This window comes from Stenella coeruleoalba (genome assembly GCF_951394435.1).
Source record: "Stenella coeruleoalba genome assembly, chromosome: 4".
Lineage (NCBI taxonomy): Eukaryota > Metazoa > Chordata > Mammalia > Artiodactyla > Delphinidae > Stenella > Stenella coeruleoalba.
In genome coordinates, this window is record NC_137149.1 from 22,373,939 (window position 1) to 22,397,849 (window position 23,911).

At 37.9% G+C, this 23,911-nt stretch overlaps 1 protein-coding gene across 3 annotated transcripts in view; it reads left to right on the forward strand.

Moving 5' to 3' along the window:
* PRSS12 (serine protease 12) overlaps positions 1 to 23,911 on the forward strand; it is a 70,047-nt gene that overhangs the window by 8,171 nt on the left and 37,965 nt on the right. For all 3 annotated transcript variants that reach the window (XM_079919965.1, XM_079919966.1, XM_079919967.1), the window contains exons 2-5: positions 6,675 to 6,813; positions 9,887 to 10,065; positions 13,991 to 14,141; positions 22,914 to 23,092. In XM_079919965.1, coding sequence (XP_079776091.1) covers positions 6,675 to 6,813; positions 9,887 to 10,065; positions 13,991 to 14,141; positions 22,914 to 23,092 — 648 coding nt within the window. The remainder of the gene's footprint in view (positions 1 to 6,674; positions 6,814 to 9,886; positions 10,066 to 13,990; positions 14,142 to 22,913; positions 23,093 to 23,911) is intronic.

Sequence of the window (23,911 nt, forward strand, 5' to 3'; positions counted from 1 at the left end):
TTAATTGGTAGAGCATATTTACTTGTTTTAAGATGCTATTTGCAGCTCTAGCAATTTATGTCTGAAATGAATAATTCCATTGTTAAGAATATGGACGTTGGTTCAGTTGTTAGGTAATTTAACATTACCTAATTAATTTAATTCTAATTTTTAAACTTTTTCCCCCTTGAATTAACCTGTAAAGAAGGAAGTCCTCTGAAGCCTGTCCCTTTAGTCTGCATAGCAGATGAGAGTTTAGTTGTGCACTATATGAACAATTGTTGTAGACTGCCTTCTACATGGTTGACACGCTGTTGCTAGAAAATCAGGAAATGTTGATTTTTGCCTCCTTTGCATCTGACTTTTCCAGAGCAATCACCTCCTCTCCCCTCTTCTTCCTCTTCCTGAAAATTAGCACAACAATATTAATAAAAATTTTATTGTTTGCAAAACACTAAAGTAATGAGATTTGCCTGCGAGAAGCCATGTATGCACATTCAGCTTCATGCTTTTTATAAGGATCACCAGAGAGACACAAAGACTGAGAAATGCTGATTCTTGTAGAAAGGCAAGAGTGGATTTCATTAAACATTTACTGAGTTCACACTAGGGGTTGAATTTACAAAGATGAATAAGAAATCACCTGTGTCCTCTAGTTGAGGACGGCCACTCTCTGGTTGAGATGTCAGGAGAGTACTAAGCATTTTTATTACCTTTCCTGTGATATGTACTTTGGGAGACAGCTACGATTCCTATTAAGTGTAGTTTAATTTCATCATTCAGAGTTGTACAATAAAATGGTAATACCCATACCATGTGTTTATGTGTGGATAGTTCAGAGACAAACAATTTGTGGAATTTCCTGCTCCAGTTATTTAAATGCATGTATTGTTAGTGTACCGTAACTTAACCTTGCATAGAGTCTTCTTTTACATAATATTATATAACATTTTAAACCCACAAGTAATCGATAAGATTTATAAATTTCTAATAAGCCCACTGTAAATGGGTAGAATTGCTTACAGAGGATATGCTCTCATTTTGAACCAGACCAGTTCCTATTTTTTCTCAGTACTAAAGGTATCTACATGAATAATAAATGAACAATTAATATGAATTATAGATGTGAACTAATGGAGGCAAATATAGTTCAGTTGGGTAATAGTTCAGGGGAATGCTTTGTACGTTAAAAGATGATTTGATTTCATTTTGACATGGTATGATTTGAATAAAATCTATTTTGCAATGCTAAACTGGTTTCAGTTATGGGTAAATGTAATCATAGATAAAACAGAATACCTCAGTACCATCAAATAAAGTGTAGGAAAAAACCCCATCAAAATTAACGTAACCCCCCCACACTGTACTTGAAAAATTCAGCTAACTGCTGCCCAATTCAGTTGTTTTTAGGGAGTGTGATTTTTTGTCTGTATTTTATAATTAAGATAGGAAATGATCATTTAGTATATTTTTCCAGTGTTGCCTTTGGTATAAGACAAAAGATTATGTTTCATTGTCAAATATGTGTACTAAATTGTCCAACATGTAATGGGCTTTTTTCTATTGTTTTAAATAGTTCATAAACTGAAATTTCTGCATCATTTTCAGCTTCAAGTATACTTTTTGTCAAGGATCTAAACAATAGCTTGATGTCACCAGCATGGATTCTTTCTGATTCTACCAGAAAAATAGAAATGACTGAAATTAATTACTTTGTGCCTCTCTGAAGTTCAGTAATAGATGAGAAAGGATCTGTGTGATAACATTAATTTTCTTTTACTCATTTATCAAACTGTGATTTTAAAAGATTTTAAAAATATTTGTTATTAATTCTATTCAGAAAACACTACTGGGATGGATCTTTGTTTTTGCTGTTTGTCTTCAAGTGAGTGTTATTCTATAAATATATTTTAAGGAGTTAACTAAATAGGCATGTCTTTTCATTTGGTTTATTTTGGAATGAGCTGGATTTAGAGAGCAAAGATAGCTGACCTATTTGGTTCCTTTCCTAATATTTCTTTTAGGCCTCCTTGAAGTATGGAGTATGAGAAGGGAGGTTTTGCCAGCTGTCCAAGGAGGGGTAATACCATAATGGCTCTATTAGTTTGCTAGGGCTGCCGTAATGAGTACCACAAACTGAGTGGCTTAAACAAAGAAACTTATTATTTCACAGTTCTGGAGACTAGAAGTCCAAGGTCAGTGTCAGCAGAGCCATGCTTCCTCTCAAGGCACTAGAGAAGGATCTGTTCCAGGGCTGTCTCCTAGCTTCTGATAGCTCCTTGGCTTGTGGAAGTTAGCTGCAATCTTCAGGTGGCCTTCTCCCTATATGTGTCTCTGTCCAGATTTCTACTTTTTATGAGAATATAGTCATGTTGGATTAGAGCCCTCCCTAATGATCTCATCTTATCTTGATCATCTGCCAAGACCCTATTTCCAAGTAAATTCACGGGTATTCATAGGCACTGGAAGTCGGTACTTCCACATCTTTTGGGGGAATTGTATTCAGCCCATCACAATAGCCTTAAAAACTATAAAACCAATGAGACTTGTGAAGACAATTTTAATCTAGTTAGCTGTCCTTCTCTAGAAGAGAGAGGCTGATAACATGGTTAAAGAGAGCCCCTCAGGAATGTCTCTTTGTTTTAGGAATTCCTGTTTTTTAGCAAAGTTGTCCACAAAGCAAATTTCTGTAACAAAAATCTTTTATGTTCCTTTTCCTTTATAAAACTGGAGATACATTTACATAGAAGAAAAATAATAGTAAACTAAAATGACAGTAAGCTCAACATTTTTGGCAGGGAATTAAGGTAGTGGAATTCTTACCATTGTTGTGCACTGGCACATTTTGCCTTTAGGTAGCTGTAATAGCAGCAGACTGGTACAGCTGACTGGGTTTTGTTGTTGTCGTTGTTGCTTTTTGCAACAATTCATTTCATGAACTCCGGGGCTTCTCTCCATGGCGTGCCATCATGCATAGCTTCATAGTTCCAGACTTTCTTCTGTTACTGGTTTAGCCTATAAATTTGCAATGCTTATTATAGTTGACTTAAAACCTCAGTTTGAGACTTCAACTTTTAAATTATTGTTATTACCACATTTTAAAAATAGGAATATTTAGAATAGAATATTTTCCATCAAATTGGCACATGAGAGACTTTAAGACTGTGCAGCCCTGGATTCACTGGGGTGTGGCCCAGAGGCTTTAGCAGAGACTATGAGGGACATCGCAAAGTCCTGGGCTGGAGTAGGAGAGTGTGAGCGAAGGAGGACGGGCCGATCAATTTTTGATAATAAGAGACTGTGACAGTGGAGCAATATCGCCAAAGAATTGGTCTAGAATTTATCTGAAGAATTTTATTATTAGTAAGGTAGCAATAGAAATGAGTTTACCAGGCTATGAGCTTTGTGGATTGCTTTATTGTTTCATCCTCTCTCTCTCTCTCTCTGTTTTTCTTTTTTTTTCCATTGAGCTAAGGGTATTTCCTCTTGTAATTTGTGCACCTATAAATTTGTGCAAATATATAGTTCTCCTACAAATTTGTACAGCCGATGGGACAAATCAGCCTCCACTGGAGTATCAGCCTCAAGTGTAGATCACCAGAAAGCCACTTCTCTCCTGTTGTGCAGTGTAGAGAAACTCTTCAGGCTGTCTTATGCTTCTGCCTGGCTAGTTTATCCCCATGTAATGTTTGGTAGATTAGTTGTAATACTTCAAATAGAATGGTGAAAACCAACATGTCAGAATGCATAAACTGGTAGCTGAAGTACTGAAAGGTGCTTATTGCATCACAGGGTCTTTTCTCAGATTGAGAGACAAGGGGACCATAGCAAGGGTGGGAATCTAGGAGGTCATGGCTCTGCAACTGCTCAGTTGATTGGGTCCATAGCTTACACATCCATAAATAAAGGGAAATGAATTACAGTTCAACCATCTCAAGCATTCTAAGAGAGTCAATGAAGCAAGAACAGAGTAAAACCAAAACCAAACAAAAACTACTGCCTGTTTTAAATGCGCATAGTGTGAATTGTGTGTTCATGCTTTTATTATTTTAGGCATATTATTAAGCTGATTTTTTTAAAAAAAGCTCTTTCAAAAAATTATTAGAAGAATTGTGAACTTCACAGAATTACATATCAGTAAGAAATATTCACTTTGAGTTCAAGGTAGATGATTACTCAGAATATTTTGGAAATTTTTATGGCCTTAAGGAAAGGATAAACTGTGTGGAGGGGTGCTGCTAGGAAGGTGTGTGCCTTGGGGATGTTGGTGTTGGGAATGGTTTCTGATAGAGAATTAATTAGTCATTGACATGCAAATTGCTTTTCCAGAATTGCAAATATTTGTCTTCATTTGTTAAAGGAAAATTGGATGAGCACTCCACCTTTCTTGCCGTATAGCAGATGCAGCTAAATGAATCCAGGCTTTCACAGCATGTTGGGAGCATCTGGGCAATGATGGTGGAACTGATAGTTGACCTGGAAATTACTTCCAGTGTTATCATTTTCACTATAATGATGTTATGGTAACAATTATACTTCGTGCAGAGTCTTTGCCTTCTCATTTGTAGATGCCTTAATCATTTAGATGATATGCATGCATCATTTCTTCTTGATAGTTTTTTAGTGATTTAGGCAATATTTTACATTTTATTATGATTACTTAACATGCATAAGTAGAGTTCCAGTTTGTTTTCATTACTAGAAATTTCTTCCACGGCTTTCACGTGAATAATTTGGTGGTGGTGGTGGGGGAATTAATAAACAGATAATAGATTAAATATCATTTCAAATAAACATTTGTTTCAGGTGAACAAATGAATTCTTTGAAATAAACTGCTGGCATGTGTACTGTGCATAATATTATGTGGGTCTCTATAGAAGACATTTTGTGATTTTAAAAAATCATTAAAGGGCTTCCCTGGTGGCGCAGTGGTTGAGAGTCCACCTGTCGAAGCAGGGGACACGGGTTCGTGCCCCGGTCCGGGAAGATCCCACATGCCACGGAGCGGCTGGGCCCGTGAGCCATGGCCGCTGAGCCTGCGCGTCCGGAGCCTGTGCTCCGCAACGGGAGAGGCCACAACGGTGAGAGGCCCGCATACCGCAAAAAAAAAAAGAAAAAATCATTAAAGTTCGTTAAACTCTTCAGACATATTTCTTTAAAAATATTCTGCAGTTCACAGTTTTCACCGAGCTAGACAGGGCTTCCTCTTGCTTGGTCGAATTAAAGAAGTTTAGGATATGTGAATGATTTTTAGATTATCTGCCATATGAACGACCCACACCCATGTTCTCTCCTGAATAATCAGGATTTGGCAGTGCTGTGTTTGCCTCCATTTATTATTGTCTTTTGTTTGACGCTTCTGTTTGACAATTTTGATACAAAATTGACACTTTGTCATGAGAAATAGCATATGTTTCTCTTAAATAGTTACATTTTTAAGGATGATTATGTGGAAAGTAATAATGGTAGATGACTAGGCTCGTGCAAATGAAATGTATGGATGATTTGTGAATGTAATGTTTTTGGAAAATCATTATAAAGCCATCCATAATGACTTTGAAATATGTAAAACATGCCAGAAAATTTTGGTCGAATTTAATTTCTTAATTTCTTTACCTATGAAAAAAAGTCCATCCTAAGCGACTTTTCACAGAATTTTATGAAATTTTTAAGTTGTCTGAGTTTGATTCTGTCTCTGCAAGTGTCCCAATTGCTGCCCGTCAGTCAGTACCCACTCTGAAAACCAATGACAATGAGAAGAGAAATGTAGGCCTTTGATCCACACTTCTTTAAAAAACATGAAATATATTTGATGTATGATATTATGTTACTTTCAGATGTACTTACTGCATAGTGATTGGATATTTGCATACGTTATGAAATGATCACCACGATAAGTCTAGTAACCACTTTGATCCACACTTAAGGGATAAGACTTAAAATATTATTTTCCCCAGGGGTGCTTGAATTTAAATTTTGACTCTTTTAAGACTGAAAAGAATGACTCAAATCGTGGACTGTGGAGCAGCTGAGTGGGATGGTATGTAAGGGGAAGTGAAGTTCCAGGGCCATTCAGTTACACCCAACTACTGTACTTAGTGGCAGTTTCCCTAAGACTAACTTTAGGCAATGTTTTCAACACTTAACACCTTTCTGAACTTATAGACATAATCTTTAGACTTGTCACGACTACTGCTGGAGGCTAAAAGGGGAAAAGCATTTTATTCTTCTTTAGTGGAAGAACAAATCAGATAGAAGGAAGATATAACAGCCAATAAGAGGTAATTTATAAACAGAACATTGAATTTAGTTTCTCTTTTATTTTTAATCTGTGACATCATGTGACGATGGAAAGTGATCCATAAATGATAAGAACTTAATATGTGATGTGATCTAATACTTGGGATGCAATTATCAGCCATTAGTCATAGTCTTCCAATTTTTCCCTTTGAAAATCATAATTGGACTTTGCCTAGATAAAAGAAAGTATCATTAGCATTGACATCAGGATGTTAATTACCAAAACTAAAAAAAGAGCCTGCTAAATCCTCATTTAAAGAAAGAAACACATGCTGTGAACAGTGAGAGACTGGATCTCTCACCACTTCAGTGGAAAAATCATGTTATCAGTATGTTCAGTATGTTCAAATGATTATTTGCTATTAAAGGATTTGGGGATTCTTTTCCACTTTAGGGTCAGTCCGACTTCATGGTGGCAAAAACGAGTTTGAAGGCACAGTGGAAGTATATGCAAATGGAGTTTGGGGCACAGTCTGTAGCAGCCACTGGGATGACTCTGATGCATCGGTTGTTTGTCACCAGCTGCAGCTGGGGTGAGTTCGCCCATCCTTGACCAAATCTGTCTGATGATATCTGAGAGGAATGCTGGGCACCCATTGTTACTGTGGAGAGGTTACATCTTCCTTCCTCATTCTCACTTTCCTCACTCTCATTTTTCTCGGAAGAGATGTAAAGAAAGGGCCCCAAATGGAAGGAGTGAGTTCTTTTACATACAAATGCACTTCACTTGTTACTAGCCCTACTGACTAGGAAATGGGCAAATGCTAAGTGGTCCAAAGTTCAAAGCAGCTTTTGGTCTTTGACTTTAACAAAATAATTGTTCAGTGCTAGGAAGCAAGGAATTTGGTCCTAAGAGTTTTACTTTCTCAGCAGCCTGTGCAGCCTGAGGTTGCTGTCATTTGCTTTTAACTTTCTACCTTGAGCCACCCACAAATTCCATTTGTGTATATGTGAAGGAGGTGAGGTTCACTCGTGCTTTCATCCCATGCTGGGTAAGGGGTGATATCCTGGGACATAGGTTTCTGTGCCAAGGAGGTCCTGTAATAGATGGCAGCTTCGCTCAGCTCCGGCAGCATCCACTGTCCTCTGAGAAGCTGCCAGCCCTTCCACGAGTGTAGGCGCACTTAAAATAGATTGGTGTATGCTGACGCCCACCGGGCCCTGCACCTTTATGCCTCGTTTCAAGGGGTTTCCCAGGGGCAGAAGGTTACATTTTGGAACAAACGTTTTTGGTTTTTGTTGTTATTCTTATTGTTCTGTTTTTGTGTCTTATTTATTTTTTCTAAGTATACATGCCCTATACTTTTCTTGGTCTTTATCACCAGAGATCTTTAGAAAGCATGGAAAAGATCTTGTTATGAAGCTTAAAAGAACTGAAAGAAAAGTTTTCAATTTGCAAATATTTTGGATTAATAATCAGTGAGTGGTAATATCTAATGTGATGACACAAATGAAAAGGTTAGTCAACTCCAGTCAAATCAGTAAGAATTAAATTAAATTAATTAATTATTTATTTTTGGCTGCGTTGGGTCTTCGTTGCTGCACACGGGCTTTTCTCTAGTTGCAGCAAACGGGGGCTACTCTTAGTTGCGGTGCACAGGCTTCTCATTGTGGTGGCTTCTCTTGTTGTAGAGCACGGGCTCTAGGCATGCGGGATTCGGTAGTTGTGGCACACGGGCTCAGTAGTTGTGGCTCGTGGACTCTAGAGCGCAGGCTCAGTAGTTGTGGCGCACGGGCTTATTTGCTTTGCGGCATGTGGGATCTTCCCGGACCAGGGCTCGAACCCATGTCCCCTGCATTGGCAGGTGGATTCTTAACCACTACGCCATTAGGGAAGTCCCAGTAAGAATTTTAATTTTCCAGCTTGCTGTCATCCCACTAGGAAGGTGGAGAATGAGTATTTAGTAAAGGCAAACCTTGAGGGCTTAAGTTTTTTTCAGACTTGTGATGCTATTAGCGTAACAAATAGGGTTAACGTACTTAATCAGTTAACTAATCTTAAAAAATTATTGTTGGAATAAATCAGGATAAAAGAAGGAAGAAGGGGAGAGACTACAAAGTGTTAATGGTGTTTAGGATGTTAATTACTGATTTTATCAATGAGTATTTTGTCTGGCAAACAGTCACTGGCCGCTGGGCAAGTCATGAAGAATGTTGACTTGCTGCTTTTTCTTTTGAGGGCCTGGAGATGTAACAAATTTATAGGCTGGTGTCAGTATCTTCCTTTATGTACATTTCTACCTGTGCTTTTATTACCCCTGAAAATCAGGGAAGAATAAAATTTTCTATGAGATTCTGACATAAAACAACAAAAGGTACAAATGGACTTATTTACAATACAAACAAATAGAGTTACAGATGTAGAAAACAATCTTATGGTTACCAGGGGGTAAAGGGGGGAGGGATAAATTGAGAGATTGGGATGGACATATACACACTACTATATATAAAATAGGTAACTAATAAGGACCTTGTATAGCACAGGGAACTCTACTCAATACTCCGTAATGACCTATATGGGAAAAGAATCTAAAAAAGAGTGGATATATTTATATATATAACTGATTCACTCTGCTGTACGGCAGAAACTAACACAACATTGTAAATCAACTATACTCCATTAAAAATTAAAAAAAAAATGAAGAAAACAAGAACATTGCAATGGAGATGTGAATTACAGTGGTAGGTTACTAGTCTCTTGATTGATGAAAGAATGTAAACTATCCTTCTGCAAACATAAACTTCAGATAAGCTGACCTGATTCCTTCTATCATCTCTTAGAAGTCCATTAATAAAAAAGGATTGCACAATAAGAGCAGGGCGACCCAGCTTTATTGCTGTTAAGACACATTCATATTGTAGATAAACCCCAAATATTTACTGTTTGGTTAATGGAAGCTGTTGCATGAAGACAGTTCTAGAGATTATCATGTTATTCGGATAAGCATTTAATCTTTTAAAAGTGTAATATCAGTTTTGTACATATCAGAGTTAAAAATATGTAGATTATATGAGTTATTATCTTATTAATTGGTTTCAAAGTCTTGCTAGCAAGTACTATATATAAAGTTTAAAAAATATGAATGGATTGCCTCTCTTGATATTATCTTGCTTAGACATGGTAATAATAATCGTTTTGAAAATGAGAGCCTGAAATACTGGAGTAGGAAAGACTCTTCAAGCATCCAGACTTCTTTTACATATCAGAAGGCGGAGCTTAGAGAGGCTTTAGAGTGATTTGCAACTGAGTTCAGACTAGAATCCAAGTCCCACTGGGCCACATGACACACTTCTTCCACAAAGCCACCCAGACTCCCTCTTTATTTATATCTGTAGTGTTTGCCCATTTTCTTCTAAAATCAGCCATAGATAGTAAAGGCACATGCCTACCATTAGTTATTCAAGATTAACTTAAAAGATTACCATAGGTAATCAATCCAGGTTCTGATCTGATGTTTTGATTTGCTTGAAATTTACATAATGCATTATGTTTTTCTTTTTCTTCCATATCTGTCTTTATTGATTTCTTCCATTTTTAAAAGTCCTAGTGCTTTGATAAAAATTAGCCTACATTTGATAAACCTAACCTTATCATTGTACTTACAGAGGTAAAGGAGTAGCAAGACAAACCCCATTTTCTGGACTGGGCCTTATTCCCATTTATTGGAGCAATGTCCGTTGCCGAGGAGATGAAGAAAATATACTGCTTTGTGAAAAAGACATCTGGCAGGGTGGGACGTGTCCTCAGAAGAAGGCAGCTGCTGTCACGTGTAGCTTTTCCCATGGTAAAACAAAATATTTATTCTCTTGCTTTACTGTTATTGTGGTTTCAGCCTGATTCCAGATGATAAAAGTGTCTCTGTTAAATCATTTCCTAAAAGAGTTTAAATACAGACCTAAGTGGAACCATCATAGTCTATCTCCAGTCTAATTAGATAGTCTTCAATAGGATTTCATCTAACAATTGGATTTCCATTTGACCTCACTTTTTACGTATTTTCTGTTTTATCTAATTTGCTTATAGAAATATTATATACTGTATATGAAAACACTTATTTTAGTAACGGAAAAATGTGATGGAATCAAGTTAAAAATCATCTTGAAACCAAACATAAAATACAGCAATTACAACAAAATATTCTCACTTTAGAGAATGGAATAGAATCATGGTACCAGTGTTCTCTTTTGAGCTGAAGATGGCACATTTCATAAAACAAATTGAGCTTCCTTGGACAAGGGCTCCTTCTAAGCACCATATACTAGGCATGAGGAGATTAGAGTATGGTTTCAGTATACACGTATGCATATGTTCCTGAGAAAGGAAGCAGAGGAGGGAATAGCTGCCTTTCACAATGGCGGATGGGTTTTCTGGGGTCCATGGTTGTTTTAATGTGTGCCCACAACCTGAGGCTACCACACTGTCACAGTATCCCCTTTACATTTTCCTTGGAGACAGCAGCCTGACCAGATGTCCCAGGTCTTAGAATGCCAGCAGCCAGCGCAGGGCAGTGGTTTCTGTTTGAGTGCAAGTATCAGGGGAGGAATTGAAAAGTTTCCACTGCAAAACATACAGAGACCCAATTTAGGGCCATTCCTGTGAATTGGCTGGAAGAACCAGTGGAAATGGTACAGGATATGGTACAGGTGTGTGCTCAGAGAGCTACAATCCTTTTGTGGGTAGGCAAGGTGCATGTTACATTTTTTTTTTTTTTTTGCATGTTACATCTTGATGTCTTATAAGTTTTTCCTTTTCTTCCTTTGCCTCTCCACCTTTGGGTAATACTACTTTTGGCAAATACGTGTTTACACATTGCTACATCAGGGATGCTGTGAATTGGGCTAAACAGTGCACTGCGTTTTGTAGATATTGCTTGCATTCTATGTTCAACCCAATTGATAAAATATGTTTAACATTTTTCAAGTAGTGAAGTAAGTAAAATCTTGAAAACAATCTCTTTTTTCCAGGATCTCTATCTACTTTAAAAAAAACCTAATTCTGCTCTCTGTGATCTGTCCACTTGTTCATTCTCTGGTTGCAAAGATAAATTTAAGGTTGGTTGTAAGCATATATGAAACATAGAAGGTTGAGGTAAATTAGAAGTGAGAGTGAAAAAAGATGCTTTTATGGTAAATTAAATGAGAATGTGAAAGCAACTAGCTCAGCAAACATGGAGTCCATCTTAAGGCATAGCGGTAGACTTTTAATACATTCTTTTAGTTTGGGATTTACATTTGGCGTCTTGGCATCTAGTACTCTTCCAACGCTTACAAAGTAGAAGATCGTGTGTGAGTACTGGACGTAGGAAATAGCAATCTAAATGAAACGTCTGGGAGTTTTATTTATCCATAAGTTAAATATGAGTCAATTACTTCACTGAAATCTTTTTCAAATGCTTTTTTTGTGTGTGTGTATTTGTTGGGAAGATGTGAGATGTTGACTAAATTTTGTCTTTGAGCTTCTCTATATTTTCACAATTACTTATACAACCAGTGGAAAAACTATATGTTTTAAAGTAAAACATGACCTTAAAAAAAATGTAAGGTAATATGCGACAATGTTTCTAGGTTGTAGGTGATTTTAAATTTCCTCTTAAAAAATTTTGTTTTTCTGTTTTCTCCAAGCTTACCATGCAGATGGGGGGAGGGGAGGTAGAGGAGAATATAATAATTTAAGAAATTTATACATTTTTTCCATCATTTTTTCTATATTTTCCAAGCTTCTTAAAGGAAAAATAAACATAATAAAATGCAAATTTAAGTTTATTAGCATAATTCAGTGATCAGTCATTATAAGAACCTAATATACAATATTGAGACCAGGTTTTTTTTTGTTTTTTTTTTGCGGTACGCGGGCCTCTCACTGTTGTGGCCTCTCCTGTTGCGGAGCACAGGCTCCGGACGCGCAGGCTCAGTGGCCATGGCTCACGGGCCCAGCCGCTCCGCGGCATGTGGGATCTTCCCGGAGCAGGGCACGAACCCGTGTCCCCTGCATCGGCAGGCGGACTCTCAACCACTGCGCCACCAGGGAAGCCCAGTTATGTTTATTAAACGTGTCTTTTATCCTTTTACAAATTACAAGTGTTAGTTGACTTATGTAAGAAAACTATATTACAAGTATTAGTATATGAGTAGATGCAAATGTGCACTATTCTAAATCCCTCCTCAAGTGTGATATTTGCATATAATGAATGTCTAAATACCATTTATTGACGCCACTAACACTGTGGAAGAATTAGGAGCATATTTCATGTGGATAAATGATGAACATTTGGCAAAGGAGTCAACTAAATTTCCTAATAGGGACCCAGCCTGTTCTGAAACTTTTACCATCTCACGTCCTTTATTCCAGAAAAACTAGACTGCCATACTGTTTCCCCAATACGTACAGCTTTGTGCTTCTATGTTTTTGTTCATACTGTTCGTTTTGCCTAAACTGCACTTCCCCCGTCTCTGACTTCTGAAATCCCATCCATCATCTTGGCCCTTTTCAGCTACCAACTTCTTCAGAAGAGATTCTCTAATTACCCCCACTGGTGAGCAAGCAGCCCTTCCGCCTGAACCCCTGCAGGGTCTTCTCGATGCTGTCTCGTCTGTACTCATGTTGTCCATGTCCTGAGGCAGTATACTTCTTGAGGGTAGTGTCTGTGCAGTGCCTTTCTGCCTAATACCCGTTTAATAAACTGAATTGAATGAACAGATATTGCTAATTATTTTTACTTGTTTGGGATATCCTTTCTAGGCTTTTAGTTATCACTTGCCAATCCACTCAGTCAACAAATATTTATTACATGCCTCTGTATAGCTGGGTATCTGAGGTACACAGGCAAAAGGGAAGGGCATTCCCTGTGTCCTCAATTCTAGACCAGGGTACAGAGGGAGAAATTCAGGGACTTCCCTGGTGGTCCAGTGGTTAAGGCTCCGTGCTCCCAATGCAGGGGCCCCGGGTTTGATCCCTAGTAGGGAACTAGATCCCGTATGCCACAACTAAAAGATCCCACACGCCAGAACAGAGACCTGGTGCAGCCAAATAAATAAATATTAAAAAAAAAAAGAGGGAGAGAGAAATTCAGAAACTGATGAAGCTAGGTAAGGGCACTGTAGACTACAATACGGAATTTGCAGTGGGAATCCTCTGGTGGTTCTTCACAGAGTATGTACTGATTCATACCTAAATGAATTTTCAATATTGTTTTTTGAAGGTGTTGGTTGTGATGTCCACCAACTTGTTATCATGTGTTAGATGTTAACTTTGTCTTGATTTCTATGTAAATGTAAAAATATTTCTATGCTGAAAACAAGTATCTAATAGACATAAGCGCCATTCTTAATAATTACATATTGGTAATGCTCAAGTTACTGTAAATAAAAAACCAATGCCACCACCACAATGGTGGCAGCAACCCCGTAAAAATCAAATGGGTTTCCAATAACTGCAGTTTTGAGTGTGTCTTTTCTGGTTTCTGAGGTCCTTGGGGGAAAGTGAATTTAGACTATTTCCTCTTGAGAGCTATTTGTATGAGCGTAATTCAAGTTGAGGTATTTTAATTGGTAGAGAGTACCATAAAATATATTAGACATGCGGGGGTATGTCCATATCACTTAATAAATATAACTTAATTATAGAGAATGGCAAAGAAATAAACTATACCTGATCTTCTCTCCCAGTGTGAATCCGTAGGTTTACTTTGTTGTTAATTTCACGTTGTGCAGGCCCTGCATTCCCCGTCCTACGCCTTGCTGGGGGCAGCAGTGCGCATGAGGGCCGAGTGGAGCTCTACCATGCGGGTCAGTGGGGGACTGTCTGTGACGACCAGTGGGATGATGCAGATGCAGAAGTGGTCTGCAGGCAGCTGGGCCTGAGGTTGGTCTTTCTTGTTCTTGTTTTGTTTTGCTTGAATTTTTGAGTTTATTATTTCCATACCCAAAGGTAGGTGTGTTTATTTATTTATTTATTTTTTGCGGTACGCGGGCCTCTCACTGCTGTGGCCTCTCCCGTTGCGGAGCACAGGCTCCAGACGCGCAGGCTCAGCGGCCATGGCTCACGGGCCCAGCCGCTCCGCGGCATGTGGGATCTTCCGGGACCGGGGCACGAACCCGTGTCCCCTGCATCTGCAGGCGGACTCTCAACCACTGCGCCACCAGGGAAGCCTGGTAGGTGTGTTTATATTGCAGATTTCTTTGAACAAATGGAAAAAGCCACCTTTTGATCTTTGTATTAGGCTGTAGGCTCCCTGAAGAGAACGGTTATGTACTCTTAGGTCTAACCTATTTGTATCTGAATTCAGCTGATTTTATATCCCTAAGAATCTAAGCCTTTTACCACTTTTCATCATGAGCCTTTACATTACTCCCAGGTAATGACTAGCATTGTCAGCTGCAGCGACTTAACCAGAGTCATATGATGAAACTAGTTGTTAGGCTTTAACTGAAGTTCAATTCCTTTCCTCCAGATACTGTCTAAACTTTTGACCTTTGCCTCCTTATTTGTGAGGTCTGTGCTTAGAACAAAGGATGTTTATTAATGTAGGAAGGAAGTAATTCCTGTGCAGGATATGGCAATGAAGCATGTGCGATAAAAACAGCAATACGAAAACCAACATTAAATGTTGCTTTAGTTGTGATTATTTTGGAATAGTATGTTATAATTTTGGATCCTCTAACCCCTGTCTTTAGTGATGTTGAACATTGATATAGCAAGCCTAAAGTTTCTCTAAAATTATATTAGGGAATCTTTTGAAAGTTGATATTTTACTTTAAATTAGAAAAAAAATTATTTAGCATGTCGTGGCAGGTAGGGGTGGGTGGATGTGGAGGCTTCTATATCTTCTCTATGTATCATTTTGTCCGTTTAAGCATAATCTTTGACACTAGAGCATGAATTTTGTACCTTGAACCATCTACAGTAATTTTTTTGCAATTGTTTTTGCAGCTGACCCCCCTATTTTTCAAAACTGTATGTTAATATTGAAGTCTTTTAAAGCAAAATAAAGACGTTTCAACATTTTACCTCTAAATACTTCAGTATGCATCTCTTAAAAATAAGAACATTGTCCTACATAGCCAAATTATCATTATCACAACTAATGTAAATGGTAATCATTCTTAAATTGTCTAATACCCTGTCATGCTCAAATTCCCATAGTTATTCCCACCATGTCCTTGACAGACGATTTGTCCGCAGCAGAATTTAGTCCAGGACCTTGCAGTGCATCTGGATGTTATGTCCCTGAAATCTCTTTTAATCTAGAACAGCCTCTTGTTTTTCATGACACTGTCTTGTTGAAGAGACCAAAACCCAAGCCAGTTGTTTTGGAGACTATCCCACCTTCTGGATTTGTCTCGTTTCTTCCTCCTGGTATCATTTAGCCTACTCCTCTGGTTCTTGTAACTCCTGAAATGGGAGGCTAGGTCCAATAGCTTGATTAGATCAAATCAATCAAGTATTTTGGCTAGAAACCATCACAGGTGATATGTTCTCATCTTGCACCTCATCAGGAGTCACAGAACAGCTCTGGTTTTCTCCACTGATAAGGATAAGGTTAAGCACTGAATTAAGGTGGCATCAGCCTAATCCTTCACTGTAGATTACATTTTCCCCCTGTAACTGATTCTGCAACCTAAATGCTCTTTCACAGTTTATGCATGGGAAAGGAATAAACATGCAAAGTCCTGTGTCCATAGGGCTTATAATTACTGGTGGTGTATGATCTGACTGGTATGATCATTTTCTTTGGATGGGTCAGGAATAGGGCCAACTAGCTCTTCTTGAGAAAAACTGTTATTAATCATTAAATTTTGAGACTAGATTTTCAAAACGTTCTGACTGGGTATCAATTTCAAGACCAATTTTTCTCAAAAATTTAGATGGTGTCAGAGTCAGCATAGCATAAGATTATGAGCATGTGCCCTGTACTCAGAATGACCTGAATTTGAGTTGTATTTCTGGAGATAAGAAAAATTGCAGGATATCTCTTAGCTGCAGTTTCCTCATCTATAACACATTTCCTGATGTAGAGTTTAGTGGTTTTAAAGCAGTTAGCACACATAGTAGGTATACAGTATACATTGACTATAATTGGGGACTTATAGCTGAAAGATGTTATTAAACATTCAAAGGAAAATGTTATTAAACATTTCAAAGTAAGCTGGACATTTGGTAGGAGATCATCAAACACCATTCCTCTATCTAGAACTTCTATTTAGTTAGCTGTATCTGTGAATTTCATATTTTTAAAAGACTCTAATGTGGATATATGTGTATTTACTGTGTTACCAATTATGGTATCAGTGGTATGCTAATTGATTTTCATGTTAGTTACTAAGAAACCAATGTCTTTGCCAAAAATACAAGCATTTTAAGGGTATAGTAATGGCATATTTAACATTACAAGTTGTAGTATAGATTACTCTAAATTTAAGGTATAAGGCATTTATTATTATTTATATATTTCTGTGGGAAAAGGCAAGCTTTTATTGCTTAGAAAAATGTGTAGAAAATTTAAATGACACTAAATTTTAGTTACATTTATAGTTATTCTAAAAATGCGTGTTTTAACATAGAGTTCTTTCTTGAGAGCCAAATTTTCTTTTTTCACTCATATAAACTGTTGTTTAAACAAAGACCATGTTGCAAACAGGAGTCTACTACATGGAAAGAATGTACAGATAGAATCACAAGGAAGACTGTATTAATGTTGAACACATGCGTGGGTTGAGTAAAGTGTTTACATCTTTCTCAGGCATTGGCTCACTGCTATCTTTTGTATGAGAAGATTTGTGTTCAGAAAAATGATTAAAAGGAAAAATATCTTCAAATATTCAAGGCAGCAAAGATCCTCCACAAGCCTATGTAATCACCAACAATCCAGCTTGGTGGAGATTTGTTTTTATTATAAGTACTCCAGGTTCTGAGCTGACATTGTTCGTTTGCTTTTCTTTCCCTTGATTTTATACTTCTCTCGCACGCTTGCAACAAAGCAATATTCTGCAACTGCTCTTCCCCTAGAATTTGTTTTGCTCACTTAAAGGCACAGTACTTTCAGATGAAGTAATTTTTAACGTTACAAGATTGATAGCAGACAGCATAATCATAGCTTATCTCCATTTATGATTTGTTCTTAAGCAAATTTGATCTCAGTCATACTTGCCTTGTCGAATTCCCAAAGGGAAACTACACCATGCCTCTCTGGAGTGCTAGTTACAATTTCTTTGTGAGATGCTGTCTTTGTTGACCCGCATCTTTTAACAGGGTCTGTAGATTTTGGTAGCTGGCAAGCTTCCTAAAACGCAAAAGGAATTACTGTACTTATGATACTGAAATTTGATTAGCCTAGAACTCAGAGAAAGATGAGCAGGAAAGGAGGCAGCCTGATGTTAGAAAATTGAACTTGAGAATGCATATGTACACAGCGAAGTTTCAGGTAGAGACATTTTAATTGGAGTTCCTTTTGTGCACTTAACATTGAAGCATTTCCTATGTCTTTTAGAACTCTTAAAAGCGTAGTGTAGAACTGTGACATCATATTTTATGTGTGGATATGCCATAATTTACATAAGAATTTAAAATTTTTGAACACTTTTTCTTCTTAGGTTTTTTTTTGCTATAAAATTATCATATAGAACCATACTACTGAGTGGTCAGAATAAAAATTCTTCTGGTACAATTAAAAATGTTTCTTTGGGGCTTCCCTGGTGGCTCAGTGGTTGAGAGTCCACCTGCCGATGCAGGGGACACGGGTTCGTGCCCCGGTCCGGGAAAATCCCACATGCGCGGAGCGGCTGGGCCCGTGAGCCATGGCCGCTGAGCCTGCATGTCCAGAGCCTGTGCTCCGCGACGGGAGAGGCCACAGCAGTGAGAGGCTCGTGTACCGCAAAAAAAAAAAAAAAAAAAAAAAGTTTCTTTCTTTGTTCTCTTATTTTACTGTTTATTAATTTCTAAAATACTTTATAAACATTACTGGTATGTGGAATTATTGAGCAGGAAAGAGGCCTTATATAACAAGATAAGAAAGTCAGGCCCTCTGAGATTACTCAAATCCCCTAAATCATACTGTGAGTGAAGGACAGAATCTTGAGATTTATGGCTTCCAGTGTAGGATTTCTTTTCTTTCATGTTACACTGTTTGCAAAATAGACAGGTGTTAATAAGAATACATATGAATATAGGGCTGAAAGAAATAGGTAAGTCAAGAGAGAAAAGTTAATTGTAGGAAGAAACAATGCTGAACACATTGTAGACGGACTGTATTTGCGATGCCCTAGCCGTCTCACTGAAAATGCCCCAGCAGACTGCAAGGAAGCCAAGTGTTTCAGGGTCTGCTCTGTAGCCAGACAGACCTTACCATCTCATGGTGGTGTAATGCTGGGCTAATTATTAACTTCTGGACCTCAGTTTCCTCATTTGTAAATTAGGGATAATAACATCATGGGGTTGTAGGGAGGATTCAAAGAGTTAATACATATAAAGCTGTTAGACCAGTGTCTGGCATGCTGTAATCATTCAGCGTACTTCAAATATCATAACTGGAGATGGAGGGGGTTGTTTTCCAGGGAGAAATATAGGCTCTTTGATCATTAAAAATGAGCTTTTTTTCATCCATATGTTACAAGTGCCACAAACTGATATTTGCAGTCAGAGGACCAATCTTTTATAACCTAACAAGTAATTATCTTGCACGATAGAATTGCCTGACTCTATTCTGTGTCTATTCAAAGTAGTGGCTAAGCCTGGGGATTGAGTTAGTCAGATGGTACTATTTATTTGCTGCTTTTTTTCTATGGAAAACAAACAAACTTTATATGAATACAGTCAGATCAGCTAAGTAGGTTTAGGAATGTTTTGGGTAATGATCAGACATAGAATCAATTCAGTGTTTATTGGGGATTGCTGCTATGTAGGTCAAACAGCTTTACAGAAAATAACCTAATAACTCCGTGTATTATATCAGAGAACCCCACAAATTTATTCTGCGGTCAGAGGGTAAGAGAGTAGGTAACACTGGGACTATTACTACTAATGAACTGCCGGGGCTGGTGTGGACATAATTTCCATAAAGGAAGGACAGAGAATACACAGCTTTATCGAATTCACATAACACTTATTTGCCTTTAACAACCCAGGAGTTTTATTTGTTTTTTTTTTAAATTTTATTTATTTATTTTTGGCTGTGTTGGGTCTTTGTTTCTGTGCGAGGGCTTTCTCTAGTTGCGGCGAGCGGGGGCCACTCTTCATCGCGGTGCGCGGGCCTCTCATTGTCGCGGCCTCTCTTGTTGTGGAGCACAGGCTCCAGATGCGCAGGCTCAGTAGTTGTGGCTCATGGGCCTAGTTGCCTCGCGGCATGTGGGATCTTCCCGGACCGGGGCACGAACCCGTGTCCCCTGCATTGGCAGGCAGGTTCTCAACCACTGCGCCACCAGGGAAGCCCCCAACCCATGAGTTTTATGTTGTTTCCCTAGTATTGCACGGTCTCTTGAAGGGCAGAGTCATCAATTTCTTTGGTATTCCCCTGAGAGCCAGCACAGTCCAGGGCACCAGGAAATACTAGTGCCTGGCTGAAGGAATGTGTGTATTTATAAATATTATAATCTTAATTTTAATAGACTCAAAAATTAGCTAGGAAACCTACTTTGTTTTACATCATAGTTTCCTAGTCAGTTTCTTTTTTGGTTCTTGAATTTATTATATTAGTTTTTCTGATTAGTTTATTTTAATTAAACATTTCTGTGATCATTAAAATAATGTTTGTAAATAATGGAAAATATGGAAATATATAAGGAAGAAAACAAAACACCCAAATGGTGTTTTAAGACTGCATTATAGGACTTCCCTGGTGGCACAGTGGTTAAGAATCCACCTGCCAATGCAGGGGACACGGGTTCGAGCCCTGGTCCGGGAAGAACCCACATGCTGCGGAGCAACTAAGCCCATGCACCACAACTACTGAACCTGCGCTCTAGAGCCCGCAAGCCAGAACTACGGAGCCTGCGTGCCGCAACTACTGAAGCCTGCACGCCTAGAGCCCATGCTCCACAACGAGAAGCCACCACAGTGAGAAGCCCGCACACTGCAACGGAGTAGCCCCCTCTCACTGCAAGTAGAGAAAAGCCCACGTGCAGCAAGGAAGACCCAATGCAGCCAAATATTAAAAAAAAAAAAAGACTGCATTATAACATAGATGACTTTCCCCAGAGTCACTGTTTGGGGCTTCTGCTCTCCCATCCTGTGTCCTCCCTTAAGGAAGGGACACAGTTCAGAGGCAGTTAATCAGGCCTTTTGTTTTTTCCTAGGACCTCTATCACATAATCTTTAACATATTTGAAATACAATATATTTCAGTTACTCTGTCCAGCCCATCTCAAGTCACTTCCAACTAACAAATATTTTAGGCTTGGTTTGTTATTTTTTTCGTGAGAATAAAAAGGCTTTAGTTTGTAAACTTTTAGCCTAAATATTTAATGAAAATGATATTAAGGATATGTAAGAATGCATTCTTATTGTTTTAATTTGACCATTGTAAGGTTGAGCATCTTACCGTATGGTCAGTGGCCATGGGTATTTCTTCTTCTGTAAATAGCCTGTCCCTCTCCTTTGCCCTGTTTTTTTATGTTGGTCATTTTGTCTTGCATTATGATAATAATAAGTTATTATTTATTTCTAGGAGTGTTTTTTTCTTTGATTGTGGTTACATTTTACAAATATATCCTCCAGCTTGTCTGCCTTTTGACTGATTATGGTGTATTTTGCTATACAGTAGTTCAAATTTATATGTGATTAAATTTAACTTTTTTAGTCTTTGTTTTCTGACTTCTGGGTTTTTTATTTTTTATCTTGCTCAGGAAATTCTCTTATTACCAAGGTTATAATAACTATGTTCTTCTTATTTCATTATATTACTTTTTAGCCATCTTCCTTCCTTCCTCCTTCCCTCCCTTCCCCTTTCTTTCCCTCCCCTTCCCTCCCTTCCCCTTTCCTTCCCTCCCCTTCCCTTCCCTTCCCTTCCCTTTAGGTCTTTAAACCATCTGGAGTTTATTTTTTGTTTCTGTTATGAGTTTGGGATCAAATTTTATATTCTTTCATATTGGTCCCTGGTTTTCTTATAGCACCTAATCTTGGCTCAGTGAATTATACCCACTGAAATTTTCTTTAACAGATCTTTTTCTTTCCTAGCATTTATCCCAGGGCAAAGATCCAAGGAGGTTGTTAATCTGCCTTTCTCCAAAGCTTTCCTATCTGGCTTCCCCATGACCTGCATTATGCATTAGTCATCCTGTCTCCTCCTCCTCTGTTCTCCAACTTTCAGTGTTCTCTAAATCAGTTTCCATATTTGCTTTCATTAATCTCTTTCCTCTAGAGCAAAGGTCAACAAACTTTTTCTGTAAAGGGCCAGATATTGAGTATTTTAGACTTTCCAACTACTCAACTGAGCTTTTGTGTAGTGCAAAAGCAGCCACAGACAGTAAGTTGGGAATCAGTGTGCCTTTGTTCCGATAAAACCTTATTTCTGGACAGTAAAATTTGAATTACATATATAAAAATTATATTCTTGTTTTGGTTGTAAATTCTTAAGATAGTTATAATGTTATAAGAAAAGGACAACTTAAATAATGGGGAATAGATGCAGAATCATTGAAAAACAAACTGCAAGTATAAATGCTCTAGTCTAAAAATTAAAAGGCTAAAAGCGGCTGAAGATGCAATTTCTGAAGTCATTAACCATTTTGACAGGCAATCGTGATCTTCATTTAAATCTGGGGTTCTAGAAGATGGTGTCACGTTGAATTGTGGGAGAAGTAAATTTAGTCAAATAAATTTGAGTGAAGAGATATTTGGCCATGAGTAACAGAGAACTGAAGATAACAGTGGCTTAAACAAGACAAGAGTTTACTTCTCTCTCAAGAGACCAGAGATAGCTCAAGGCTGGTATGGTGGTTCCACAGTCATCAGGGCCCCAGTCTCTTTCTTGCTTGCAGTTCTTTCATTCTCAGTGTGGCACCTTATGGACCAAGATAGCTTCTCAAGCTCTAGCCATCACCTCTAACAGTCAGCAGGAAGGAGGAAGTGGGACAAGGATACTTCCTGGAAGTGATACATGACAGTTTTACCTAAATGTTATTGGTCAAAACATAGTCATATAAAATGAGTACAGAGCTTCAATTTGGGATGATTAAAAAGTTCTGGAGATGGATGCTAGTGATAGTTGCACAACAAGGTGAAGGTACTTAGTGCCACTGAACTGTACACTTAAAAATGGTTAAAATGGTAAATTTTACGTTATGCATATTTTAAAACAAACAAACAAACAAACAAACTTCACTGTAAGGAAGGGAGGGTGGGAAATGTGGTCTTTATTCTGGATAGCCATTATCCTCCTCAAACTCTGAGGTTCCATTACTAATGAAGAAAAGGGGAGTAAATATTGGAGAATAACTAGCAGTCTTGGAAAGATTTGTGATAGCTGAAAATATAAAGATCAACAAACAAGCAAACAAAAAAGAAATAGAGCACGTCATGTGTGACCTATGGAGTGAATTGATAAGGGAAATTATGAATTAATCATAATTTTACCTTTGCCAGGGGCAAAAGAAAAAAGTCAGACCAACCTTTGGTCTGACTTATGTTCTTATGTTTGTTCAGCGGCATTGCCAAAGCATGGAATCAGGCATATTTTGGGGAAGGATCTGGCCCAGTAATGTTGGATGAAGTACGCTGCACTGGGAACGAGCTTTCTATTGAGCAGTGTCCAAAGAGTTCCTGGGGAGAGCATAATTGTGGCCATAAAGAAGATGCTGGAGTGTCCTGTACCCCTCTAACAGGTAAGAGCTTCACCCCATTAAGCTTAACCAACTCTTGCCCCCAGCACCATTTGGGCTTACCTTCCCTTCTCCTCAATTTAGCTGATATTACTAAATGAGCTTACAAATAAAGCCCCCAAATAAAACTTTAAAAAAAGGTAATACAAATGATACATTAAAATGCTATCTCATTCATAGATATTTCTGAATTTTTCAGTTGCAAGTTATACAGTCCTATAAAGCTAGGTGGGAAAATATGATCTTGTTGCAATATATAGTACCCAGTAGTCAAAATCAGTGTGCATTGATAAATTTCATGTGTTAGGTATTATAATTCTATATTTAGTCCATTCATACATTAACCTATCTGGATTCTAGGAATATGTTTGTAGCTGGTAAAACCATATTGATGGGATTGTTGATTAAAGCACACTATTAAAGAACCAAGTTACCTTTGCTGTGCTCAATATTCAGACTATTCCAAATCACAGCATGCTTGTCAAGATATGTCTTGTGTTGCAAGAAGGACATTTCTGAGTGCAAATGAGTGTATGTGTATGTACTTATATGTTTGGGGGGAAGAAGAGGGAAATGGAGAGGCAAGAGAAGTTGGGTCATCACAAATCTGTTATTTCTATAGTAAAAAGAGCTTGAAGAAAAAAATTGGGGGCTTTAATCTTTCTTTAAAAAAATCAAATGAAACACTTCTTAGGGACTGTGAAATGCTGAAGTTCTACTTTTTTATTTACATAGTTCTATACACACTGTTGTTTTTAATTAGAATAACACATTTATACACAATAGAAATAGAAAATTTACACCAGATTGTAAGCCAGAGCA